The 12,761-nt window shown below is 46.0% G+C and overlaps 1 protein-coding gene across 10 annotated transcripts in view; it reads left to right on the forward strand.

Annotated features, from left to right (window-relative positions):
- The window catches only part of RBFOX2 (RNA binding fox-1 homolog 2), a 164,089-nt gene extending 156,146 nt beyond the window's left edge, over window positions 1-7,943 (forward strand). For 5 of the 10 annotated variants that reach the window (XM_064702484.1, XM_064702480.1, XM_064702483.1 and 2 more), the window contains 4 exons: window positions 598-640; window positions 5,571-5,659; window positions 6,578-6,650; window positions 7,753-7,943. In XM_064702484.1, coding sequence (XP_064558554.1) covers window positions 598-640; window positions 5,571-5,659; window positions 6,578-6,650; window positions 7,753-7,797 — 250 coding nt within the window. In that variant the 3' untranslated portion in view covers window positions 7,798-7,943. Of the gene's footprint in view, window positions 1-597; window positions 641-3,051; window positions 3,129-5,570; window positions 5,660-6,577; window positions 6,651-7,752 lie in introns of those variants that run through there. The other 5 variants (XM_064702482.1, XM_064702481.1, XM_064702489.1 and 2 more) reach the window with 3 other exon arrangements.
- The last annotated feature ends 4,818 nt before the right edge of the window (window positions 7,944-12,761 follow it).

The raw sequence follows: 12,761 nt of genomic DNA on the forward strand, positions 1-12,761 counted from the left end.
ACCCAGATTCCAGAAGTTATGGCAGAGGATATTCCAGTTAGGACTGGGGGAAAGTTAAATCGAGGTTCTCTTAAGATTTGTGAGTCCGTAGGGTTGTGGAAAGGAGCTGAGCTGGCAGGGAGTGGTTAATGGTAGGTGAGATGAAAGGGAAGTGTCCCAAGTTTGGGCTGCTTTTTCTGCATAATGCTATGCACCGATTTCTCATTTTCCTCCTCCTCCTTTTCCTCACTCCTTTTTTCTTTCCTGGGGCAACCATCCTGCTAGCCATTTCTTCTGTGAAGAAGGCATTCCATCTGTTGTTGGATGCGTCCCACTCTGGCAAGACACCTGAATTGATAAAACAAGCTGCCCCAGGATGCAGAGGGCTTCATTTCGGATCATAAGAAAGGTTATCTTTCTTCTACAATGGGGTCAATCTGGGTGGCGGGGGGGGAACCCAAACAAACCCACCTGTGCCAAGACTGCTCCTGCCTGTGAAAAGCGTGCTTGCATCCACTGGAAAGAAAAGGCTGGTGAGCCCCGCTGCGGGCTGTTTGTATGATTGTTTCTTTCCACAGCTGTGTTTTTTTGAACTGCTCTTCCTGTGTTCTGTTATAGAATAGTCTTACAGGAACCAATCATTAGCGCTAAAATACCTCAGGTAGGAGTGCCAGTGTGACCTGCCAACCAATCAGATTGTGGATTGCAGTGGAAAAAACTGAATTATACTAACCATTCCAGCACCACATTAGAGATGGGAACAGAGGCTTTTTTAGAGCAGTGCAGACTCACATGTGAGCCAAGCCCCCGCTGCAGCAGGGTGGCGTGTGTCCAGATTTCATACCAAGTGGTATTTCACTCAAAATAAAAAAAAAAACAACCAAAAACCAATGAAAAACTAAAAATCAATAAAACTTTAATTCAGTGGAAAGGTTAACAAGGTCATGCTTGTCCCATTACCATGTAGAAGCACCTGCTGCAATGGACACTGTTGTCCTGTCACCTCTTCTAATTCATTCATGCTCATTCCTGGTGCACGTATGCCACCCTCCTAATACAGAAATACCAGAAGCGGTTCTAGCCCTTTCTGCTTCTTAACTTCTGTCGTATGGAAGTATGGGGGTGGAGAAGACATCTGAGAGATGGCAAATAAAAGACCCTAAAATTGGGCTCGCTGCCTAAGCCTGGCAAGCAGTAAATGTACCTAAGTGGTACCAAGAGTTCCATATTTCTCTGGGGTTATGGACACACTTGTGTCCTAGGGGCAGAAAGGCTCTTTGGAGTAAAGAGGGCAGTGACATACTTTGTGTGCCCTTCTAAGGCAGGAAGGGAAAAAGAAAAGGGGGATTTATACCACACTTGCATAGTAAGCTCTAGTTTTGGATTTCTTCTTGCTCACGTTGGATTGATCACCTGATATGGACTTAAAGAATGGTGGAGAAGATGTACTTGAGCTGAACTGCATAAAATTTATTTTCATTAACATACTCAGTAATTGGAATGCTGCTTTAGTTGGGATTGCAGCTTCCTGTAGATGTTGTTTTCCCATGTTTGTCTTATTTCAGAAAATATAAGACAATATTGAAAAAGCTGCCATCTAATGTTAAAGAAGGAATTTAAAGTAAAATACTGCTTTGTTGATGAGCCAAGGACAGTAACATCACAGAAGAGTAATTTTAAATTGAGCTTTTGTTCATACCTAACAAATACAGCTGTTGGACAGCTCAGGTCTGTAGGCAGAAACGCTACATGGGGAAAGGGATCCAGCATAGCCCCAGCAAGACTGGAATGCTAGATAGACAGAGAAAGAGAACTTGAGTCAGGATAAACAACATATAGGCTGGTGTTTGTTTCTCTCACATGGTCCCCAGACAATCCAAAAGCCTGTACCAAAAAGGGCTAATCTTAATTTGCACAGTCCTTTTGGTTGTTTCTAATGCCCAGTGACAATGCACAAGCCTTCTTGCTAGTTCCCATTCCCTTATGGAGGCAGTAATTAAAGTGTCCCATTGATAGAAACGTCTCAGACACAACATCTGCACAAGGAGCTCAGCCACACTTACTTCCTTTGAGATGAGACTGAAGGTTTTTAAAAACAGAATCTGTATGGGTAACCTGTCCCTGTGGAATCAAATAGGTGGAGTGGGAGTTTGCATGGCTGTCCTGAGTTTCAGGCACTATGCCACTCATTGGTTTCTTCTGTTGCACTTTGGCTGTGGCACTGAAGGAATGTGTTGAAGCTGGCAAGGGCTTTTTTTTCTTTCTTTTTTTTTCCTTTGTTTTTTTTTTTTTTTTAATAATTCTTTCTTTCATTTGGAAACACATTTTTCCCTCTTTGTTGCTGTGGTTGCAGATGCTCTATGCTGTTACATTTTTTATTTACTGGAGTACCTGAAGTGGGTGGCACCAGAAATCACTAGGGGTCCTAGGACCTTGCAGATGAGCTCTGCATATCAGTTACAAGTTTTGTGTGAAAAGGAATAGCAGGAGAGAATATCTGGTGCATTGGACAAGCTGAACAGGCTTTAGATGCATTTATTGAATTATATAGGTGGATCCTGGGTTGTGGAGAACAGGAGCATCAGCTGGGTAAGACAACCTGTACAGTGCCTGCTCTGTATGGTCCCAGAGCTTGGTGAAAGGGTTTATGTAAAAACAAATTATAGTTGCAACAGTTCTTCCTCTTTCCTTCACCCTATTTTGGTATATTTGGACCTGCTGGTCATGCTAAATACATCCCGTCTCAGAAATCTCCCAGCTGTCCACACTCATTGCTCCAATGACAGGAATGCACCATGGCCATTATGATCCCCATTTTTGGTTTTATTTGAAGTACACTTAAGTAGACTTTGCAGATTGCTTTGAAATGAGCAGGTCTGCCTGTATGTGTGTACCTCTATCCTGAGATTTTTTTTACTTTTTTAAATAACCAGTAGCTTCAATTTTGCATCAGTGCATGGTTAAAAAGCAATACACGTCAGCTATTTCTTAACTTCATTTCTCCAATGAATTTTCTCCTGTTTTTTTTTGTTTTTTGTTTTTTTTTTTTTGTTTTGTTTGTTTGTTGTGCAGTTGACTGAAGAAATGTTAACATCCCGCTCTAAATCTCTCAGTGGAGTCTCTGTTCCCTTCTCTGATATAACAGATGGGTTATTGCTTGTTATAATTATTAACATTGTGGTGTGGGACAGGGCTGGGGTGGGAGCCATTCTGGGGGGCTCGGGGGGCTGTGGGAGTCCTTGAGGTTGGAATGTTAACTCCAGTGGTGACTGACTGTTTCCGTAATAGCAGGTTGTTGTGGCTGCACGCTCTAGTACTTGAGGCTGTGTACTTCACTGAGCTTGTGGTAGAGCCTAGGGCGAACTGCTGTCCCAAGAGAATGCTGGGATGGATAGAACTAGCCAATATGAGTCTGAACGTGGTGACTTTGCTGGTTGTTCTAGCTCCAGATGTCAGCATGCTTAGTTTTTAATTTTGATTAATAAATGTTACTCTGTTCCCCCTCCCACACCTGATTCCAACCCTTCTTTCTTCTTCTTTTTTTTTTCTTTCTTTTTTTTTTTTTGGTTTGGTTTGGTTTGTTTTTGTTCTGTTTCATTTTCCTTTATGAGAGACATGAGTTAAAAAACAATTATATGATAAGCCTTTTTGGTTTCAAACTGCATCTTGCTGTCATGTTCAGAGTATGTGCCAGGCACATTTGAAGCAGCTTCTGGTCTGAAATGTGACTGGCAAGTGTGGAAGTGTGGGGCAGAGTGGGAATCAAGGGTGCCTGCTAAAGCCAGCTGCCCTCTGGAAGGTAGTGCCTGGAGAAAATGCCTCCTACACTGTGCCCAAGTGACACCCCAAGGGTTCAGGAAGCATATAGCCTAAGGGGAATACTGCAATGGCATTGAAACAAAGTTTTGGCTTAATTTGGTGAGGTTAATGAAGGTTGAATTTGGATTAAGACTGCACCTCATTCCCCTGGCCTCTGTCATGTTTTACATGGTGGTACAATGATAGCATGGCAAAACCAAGCTAAACATCCCCAGCCGTCAGTCCACGATGCAGGATTTGAAACAGCCAGGTGAGATTAAAAGGCCTAAACTGTAACATGGCATCTTTTCCAGGCCATGTGGTGATGGTTCACAGGTGTTGCTTTTTACATCTGTGTTGCTTTTTCTCCTGTTAACTAAAAGATTGAAGAGGCTGCAACTCCCTTTTCTCTGGAGTAGGAAAGGATCTGCAAACATGCTTTGGATAGCACATCAGCCTTCACGGGGCTAATGCAGGCCACATGAAAGAAACCAATATTAATTTAAAATCACTACTTCTAATTTAAAAGCTACCCAGGTTCAGATTGAGCAAAGACACAGTTCTGTAGTGGAGCTGATCTTGTACCCTTAGTTAGTTACATGTATGCAAAAGATATATAGGGAAGAAGTGGTAGAGGTATGTTGAGCTTATTCTGGAGGTGAAGAGCATAACTCTGCCTTCTGGTCCTTCAAACCCTGAAATGTCAATTGGAAGAAAAAAATTTAAAAAAGCCAAAAGCAGTCTGGAATTTTCTGATGTTTTTTTATGGCTCGTTGTGTTTCTAGAAAGTCAAAACTATGGTTCATTTACCAGGCCTTCACCCCAGGTTAAAAAAAGGGCTCAGAAATACAATAAAGATCTAACCAGGGCTTCAGAGCCCTATTTGCTGCCTGCTATGCCACCTTTGTCCCTGATCTGAAAGGTGCCTGGCCTTGGTCTTCCAGTACTGCAGGCCTTGCTCTGCCCCAAGAGCTCCTTGTGGGAGCTTCAGGAGGAGACTCGCAGCTCTTCTCTGAGTCAGAATTCACATTTTGACAACACAGCTGTTAAGTACATTTTTAGTAACTACCTCTGATCACCTTTGCTACAGGTGTGTAGCATGGGCAGAAATACAGCAGCAGAACAGGCTGTTCTGGCATAATTCTCTTGACCTGTTTCTTTCTTATATGGAGAGGAGGGGAGAACAGTCTGGCTGGCCTCAATATTGGTTTGCTTGTTGACAGCCCTGAAACCAACAAGACTGTCTTCTCTGACCATCTTTTCCTGATTACTTTTCACCTTCTCTGACTACTGCTACTTTTGTACATGTGGATCCAATTAAGTTCTAGCCCTTTGGGTTTTCCTGGCTGTAAAAGAGGGAGGGTAAAAAAAAGTAGGAATTTCTCTGAATGCTTCCCTTTCTAAAATACTTCATAGAAAGTGTCCACCTCTGATTTCCCCTGCTTAAGAGGAAGGGGTCATAAAAAGTACCTTACGTGCAAGATTCCAGGTCTTTCCTAGTTTCCATTTCCTCCATGCCAAATTGCATTTTCTCTAGGGTTGTAACAATGCTCAGTGTTCCTTTAGTGTATTCCTTTTGCTAAAGAAGATAATGGAAGGGCCTCCCTGGTCCCTCTAAGGAAAGGAATATACATGAGTTAATGGGTGATGCTTGTGATAGACATGACATGGGAGCTGATGCAGTTTGAAACACTTCCTTTCCTTGTGACGTGTGTGACTTTTTTTTAATATTTTTTTAATGCTCTCTCTGGGTGGACAGGTATCTGTAAAGTCAGTTCTCTTCTCTCCTGCAGGGTGGATATGCAGCCTACAGATATGCACAGCCTGCTACTGCAACAGCAGCCACGGCCGCTGCAGCCGCTGCAGCAGCTTACAGCGATGGGTATGTAAGGGAGAGGTGTCCATGGGGGGCTAGCTTGCTGTGCTCAGGGATTCAAGGAGCATTGATCCATCACAGAACTTCGGCTTCTTTCCCCCATTTCTTTGTCTGACCTGCACTCGCATGTGCACACATGCATGCACCGCCCAACACGGAAGACTTGAGTGCACGGTTTGTCTCTGTTCCTGGACAGTATTGCCCTCAGTGTATGTGAGCTGGCACAAATCCTGGCCTCCTCCCTATCCTTGTGATTCTCTGCACAAAGCAGGCAGTGTGGTTACAGCCTCAGTTGGAGATCTGGCTTTGGGCAGGCTACTAAATCACTGGGTGCGTTTCTCTCCCCGTCGCAAAGTAAAAATGACTCAGCTCATGCAGTGCTCTAGGATGCTTTAGCATGCAGCTCTGAATAGATACAAAGGATTGTCTTGATCAGAGTGATTGCCTTAAGATTTTTCATTGCCTGTGCAGTGAGGCTGTGTTTTAATCCTAGCACATTAAAGGTTATACTCCTCCCATAGTGGAGAATCCCTCAGTGCTTCTGTTCAGCAGCTGTTACTGTGCCAGTAGCAGTGGTGCCAGCAGTCCCTCTGGTCCCTAACTGCATCACGCAATTACCCAAAGGTAAGGGATGCACTAGCTGACCGTTCAAAGGTGCTGACCTCTTTCCTGCAGGTCAGGCTCATGGCCTGTGCCACATTTCTCCTGGCAGGCTGTTCTCTTGCCCATCTCATACAATGCATGGCAGCATGCTCATAGGATCTCTCTGCAGAGGAGCTGCCTGCGTGCTGGTGTGTGCATGGATGCATACATGTGTGTGCAAGGGCATGCTGCTGCTTCCATTACCTGTGGTCAGACAGCTATTACTCTGCCCCTCCCAAGTGACTTTTTTTTTCTTTTTATATCTTTTCTCCCTCTCTTCAGTTATGGCAGGGTGTACACAGCAGATCCTTACCATGCCCTTGCCCCTGCCGCTAGCTACGGAGTTGGCGCTGTGGTAAGTGGGATTTTCTTTCTTGTGCTGTTTCTCATTTCCAGCATGGGGAACAGCCACTGGGTATCGTGCAATGAAACCTCACCCACTCAGAAAAACTTCTTTGTTGAGGGAGGAGGTCCTTAGCAGCAATGCTGTGTTCCCAGTTGTTCTACATTCATGTCTATGTGTACACTTATAAAGGAGCCGGGCTGCAGGAGACCAGTTATTATTTGATCTTGCATATCATCTAGTACCATGAAAAATAGGAATAGCAAACAGAACTGCCAGGAGCCAGAACACTGTTGGTGAATCAGTAGAACTGTATAGAGCAAAAATCAGCAATAGTTAAAGATTCAGGATACCTTTTTTTGCCATTTTCAGTTCTAGGAAAGCAAGGGAATAAGTTGTTCTTGTGACATCTTGCAAGTGAAGCAAAGCTGCTTCACTTGGTTCCCTCCTGCACTAGTAGAAGGATGCGGTGTCCTGCCTGCCAGCAGTAGTTATGCAAGGGCAGGATGAGGTATGCTGGCATCGGAGGGGAGTGGAGCAGCTTGCTGAAAACACATGCTTGCCCATCTGCTAGCCAGCACAGTATCTGTGTTGTTGCAAAGGCTGGAATACAAATGTGCTCAGAGAAAAAGACACCTAAAAATAGATATCTGCAGTGTAGCAACTCCATTTCAGCCTCAGCTCATCATGTGGATTCTCTTTAGGGTCAATGAGGGAAAACCAGGTAGTTCTAGGATACCCAGTCATCATATCTATTTTAGACCTTTACCTTGAGGTGAGGTGAAGAGCATCCTAGAAGTCCTGGTCTCCGCAGTCTCTAAAGGCAGCCTGGACAACTGGCTTGAGATTAGGACTGGTGAGTCCCCACTCTGGTACTGAATTCCCTTCCAGCAAGACTTGCCAAACTTCACCTCCAGCTGACTGGCCATGAGCATGCCCTCCTGAGCCACATCTTTGGTTTTGCAGGCAGAGTTCTTTCTTGCTTCTTAGAGGTGCTCATGGTGGTGGGTCAGTGCCAGGACATGTCCTTCCAGAAGCATTTGGGTGCTGTCCTGGATATCTCTTCACAGTTCTCCTCCTAACAACCTTTTCTTCTCCCATTTCATTTCTACAGGCGAGTTTATACCGAGGTGGCTACAGCCGATTTGCCCCCTACTGAAGTGACGTGAGCCCCCTGCAAGCGGGACAGCCCCCCCAGTTCATGAGGCCTGGCTATTGCAATATTTACTAGTAGAGGAACTCTATAGCAAGTCGAGGAGGAAAAACAAAAAAAAAACAAAAGAGAAAATACTTTTTTATACCTCACTATGTTCTTCAAATATGTATTTTTTTTCCTTTGAATTTCTGCCTTTAATTCTTTTGTTCCAAAGATTGTGCTTTTTTTTTTTTGTTTGTTTGTTTTTTGTTTTCATTTTTGGGGTTTTTTTTAACTGTGGTAAAAATAATGCATTTCCGTGTCTGTATGTTGGTGCATAGCTTATCCTACCAATCACGGAAAAGGCGATTAGCGATAAGGAAAGCTGTTAGAAGCTGATATCATGCAATTAATCAGGAACACGCAGACAGAGTTACTTCCCTGGGTCTGGTGCATGGTGCCTGTGAGACAGGAGGACATGAGGGAGAAGTCTCCACCTGCCGTGTTTCTGGTCTGCAGAAGGAAGCACTCTTTGGCTGTGGCTGGGACCTGAATGCTGGTGGGAAATAGTAATTTACATTTGGAAATGGGGGAAATGCAGAGACTTTCTTTGTTTCTATCACCATCTGACGCTCACAGGTTTGTGACAGTTTCAGCAGTGTCAGAACTTTAGACTTCGCAAGAGAAGAGTCCCTCAACCTGCCCAAAGACTTCAGCTGTTACCTGCTCTATAGGGGACAAGACTTTGAAAGGAGTTTTTGATAAGGATGATCTTTTCCCTACACACAGAACTTTTACTCACTGATTTTTGTCTGCTGCAGGTGGCTGTAATTGTCATAGTTTTCATTCCTCCTTTTGAAGATCTTTCTCTCTTGCTGTCCCTTTCCACCCCTTCATTCCTCAAGGAGTGGCAGATGCAGTGCAGGATCATGCAGAGTACTTCTGTTATGGACAGCAAGTGATTAAACGTGGGGAGGTGAAGCACCTGCAACCTTGCAGAGGAAGAAAGTGAGCAGAAGAGTCGAGCGTGGCACATGCTCTGAGGCCCAGCCTGCAGGGGCTCTGCTGCTGCTCATCCTGGGCTGCCTAGGTGCTTCTGCAAGTAATCTATTTCAAATAACGTGAGTGAGGAAAAGCCAGTCACGCATAAGCTGCTCGAGGTGAAGGACAAGCTTGTGGGTTTGTGTGGGGGAAGAGGATCTTTTATATCTAAATGTGATCCTGAAGTAGTTTTGTATCGCAGAAGCAGTTCATGCAAGCTCTGAATTCATAGGAACTTCTTACCACAAGCTATTTCAGGCCCTTCCATAGCTGCATTGGAGCCCCTGGGTTTGTTTGCCCAGCTTCTCACAAAAAGTTGTGCACCTGGTCTGCTGAGTCCATATAGACACTACATATTAGAAGACTTGGAAGGATAGAAACTATTTAGCTGAGAGGTCCACGCCTCCCAAGACCATTTCCCTTCTGCTCTCACAGACAGAGAATTTGCTGTGTTTCAAAGACAGCACACTTAGATGACTGTGAGCTGTGATGTGATGTGGAGTTGCTGCTCTCCAGATCTCCCTGTTCAGCTGCTGGCTCGTGGAGTGCTCCCAGTAAACCCCGTGGTCAGAGGCAGGCTCTAATTGCATGCTGGAGAGATGCAGAAGTGTGATTGTACCGGGCTGCCTTGACTCCATGCATTGCTGCTGGGGTGGGCCCCTGCCCTCAGAAGGGCAGCTCAGAGTATGGATTTGTTGGCGGAGCCTCTCCAGCTCCTGTCGAACACCTGCTTTTCCATCCACCACTGATACAGAATAGGAAAATTCCTGCATTTAACACTAAGCAACATCGGCAAGCAGAGGTCTCGCTCCTGGGGAAGTGTCCTGGTCCAGCCACACATTTTTTGCTCTTCCCCAGTGATACATGGAGCCTCTCTGTGCACAGCAGAATGGAGGCATCTCAAATGGGAAGAATGGGGACACCATTAGTTAAGCTAGAGACCCTGAAGCTATTGATTTTTCTGGAGGAATTGCTAGATAAAGGGGACACCAAACTGCCAGCCTGTTGGCCACCTTTTCTTTTCCTGGTTTTATTGTTGGTTTTTTACTTTTTTTTTTCCCAAGCCAAAGTTTGGTTTGTTATTGTTATGACAATTTTTTTGTTGTTTGTATATAAATACTTTAGCTTGAAAATAGAGAGGGGGAGAACAGGGTGTTGGGGCTTTCACAAAATCTAGGAAATGAGGGAGACTCGGCATGTTTGGGGGTCTTTACTGCCTGAGTTGGGGTAGAAGAGGGGGGATGTGTGGTAGAGATAGTCATATTCAAGGGGAGTTCTTTCCACTGCAGAGCAGCCAGGAGACTTGTGGAGCTGGGATGCATCAAAAGCCTCTACTGGACTTGTTCTCCCCACTGTGGGTGGAGGGCCTGAGCGAGTCCATCCCTTCCCTTGCTGCAGGCAGTTCCTCAGGCTGTGAGCCCAGGAGCCTCTGCAGAGCCCCTGGGGCAGCTGCTCCCCCACTGCCCCTCTCCCACATTCAGTTCAGCTGGTTCTGACTGCGGCTCCCCAAAAGCCAGGTTCTCCCACCCTGAGTGCCCTCCCCTGCCCTGGCAGTGCCACCTGCAATGCCCCCTGCCACTTGGCCTCCCTGGGAGTGGGGAGGCCAGCCCCATTTCTGCCTCCTGGCAGAGTCTATGCATGGCAGCTTCAACCCGCCCAAGGATATGAGGAATGTGAGGGGTTTAGTGCAGAAGCACCCAAACTTTGGGGGGCCGTGCTCCCCCCATCTCCGAGTAATATGTGTTCTAAGACCTTCCAGCCTGATTCCTCCTGTATCCCAGCTTGGCCTGCTCTGGTCCCTCCCTGCCGGGCTTCTCTGGTGCATTAAGCAGCTGGGGTCTCTGTGGCTCTATAGTTAATGCTGCAGGATCCCCTGAGGGGGCTTGCTGATGGCCTGGCTCCCTGCTCCCAGCACTGAGCTGCAGAGGGGACACCGGGACACTTGCATGGCTGGGGGCCAGAGGTAGCTCACTGGTTCCAGGTGTTCCAAAGCACCAGACCTCCCAAAAACTTGCATGGCAAGGTTTCTTGAGTGAGTGTTGTGTGTGACAGGAGAGCTCTTCAGCCTTTCTTCTGTGCTGGTGAACAACAGCTCCAGTTTCACTCTGATGTGTTGTGAACTGGCTAGAGATGCTTTCAGATTAGCCAAGGTGTGGCTATATCCAGCTTTCTGAAGAAGTGAGGACAAAGCCTATATCTCCCTATGCAAAATTAATTACGTTTAATAAATTGAACTGGGTCCTGGCTTATTAGAATGATGGCAGCTAGTGCTTGTCCGTGCGATGGGTCTGCAGTCACAGGTCCCTTGCAAAGCAGGGTTTGGCTTTCTGAGGGAAACTGCACAGGCAGCCTGGCAAATAGCTTGCTATTTGTCACCTCCTAGTCTGGTGGCATCTGGGATTCCTCTTGATGCAGAGAAAAAAAAGTATCTTTAACTGTAGCTGCTTGTGCTGTCTTGCAATAGGTCCAGCCAGCACACGATGATACCCAGATGAAGTTTTGGTTTGAAGAGTTGGTTTATTTAATGTGCTGGTCTGTATTTCCTTGCAGTTACAGTTGTGCTGGTATAAAGTAACTACTACTGGTATAGCATATTCTCTGCTGGGAATAAGTTATATTGGTGCCCAGCACGTTGGCAAACTGTTCTCCTGTGCCCGTGTATGGGAGGCTGCACTGTTGTAGGTGAGTTAGCTTTTCTAAGAAAAGCCATGACAGGACCTGGAGGCAATGGGGAGCTCGGTATGAGCCTACTGTAGCCAGCTTTTCCCAGGTTAAGCAGTTAGGTGGGTCCTGGGTCATGAGTTCAGATAGACAAAGCCATGTTTAAAGATAGCTATGGCTTGGCTGTTCCAGTGCCTGAGAGGGAGCAGATTTGCCCAGAGAGGAGCACTGGCTCTGGAGTCTGAGACCTGTGTTTCAGATAGGGCTCTGTCAGTGACCCCTCAAGGGTCCCTGTGGGGCAGTCATGTTGCTACTTTAGACTTTGCTTCCCTGTCCCTAAAGTGAAGTTGAAGTTTATCCCTGTTCTTACCTGTTCTTGAGATCCATGGATGTGAAGTGTACAGCGAGAGCTGAGGAGGGATTTCTGAGTAGCTGGTTTGAGTGCTGGTTGTGGAACGGTTAATGAAGCCATTTCCCTGTCTGAAGAGAGACACTGGCTGCTGGGCTTTCAATTCCAGCACCCAGAGCTCTCTCAGTGGGGAATACAAAGCAGAGCCTCCCAGTTCTACCCATGTTTTTCCCCAGCCCATCCCTATCTGTATCTTCCCATCCTAGCCACGAAGATGGAGGCAAGTGGAAAACAGGTTTGGGGAGCACTTAGGAATTTAATAAAGGGAAACCCAAACAACAGCTCTGGGGAGTGCTTTTGCTGAATCTAGCTCCAAAGGGAAAGCACACAGACAGCCTGGCAGAGGACCTGCTGCCTGTGACCCTCCAGCCTGGCAGGGTGGGGGAATGCTGTCCTTGGTGTAGAGGGGTGATTTTTAAAGTGTTTTACCTGTTTGCACTGTTTTAAAATAGGAGGGTGGGGGGAGAACCAACCTAGTGAACAAGATGAACATCCAATGTAAACTTCTTTGTGTTTTTATTTTTGACATGCTCTTGGATAATGTCAAACATTTTGTAGTATACACCAGTGAGACTTGATTCTTTGTTGGATAAAACACTATTTTTGGTGATGTTAATGTCTGAAAAGCCTGTTCCCTGCATCCCCACCTTACTGATTGCCCTCTCCACCCTCCAACCCCAGTAAACTTCTCTTCTACAATGAAAACTCCAGTCAACAAGGCAAGCAGGAGTCTGATAGCCAGTGTGAAATGGGGCCCTTTGCAAGTAGGCTGTGGGGTTTGTGCCTGGTGTGCTTTGCTCCAGCCAGGAGCTGTCAGGAGAGCCCCCATCCCTCTGCAGTGCCTGCACCAGTGGCAGCCTGAACGGGACTCAGCATG

The sequence above is a fragment of the Zonotrichia leucophrys genome, chromosome 1A (genome assembly GCF_028769735.1).
Source record: "Zonotrichia leucophrys gambelii isolate GWCS_2022_RI chromosome 1A, RI_Zleu_2.0, whole genome shotgun sequence".
In the NCBI taxonomy this organism is placed as follows: domain Eukaryota; kingdom Metazoa; phylum Chordata; class Aves; order Passeriformes; family Passerellidae; genus Zonotrichia; species Zonotrichia leucophrys.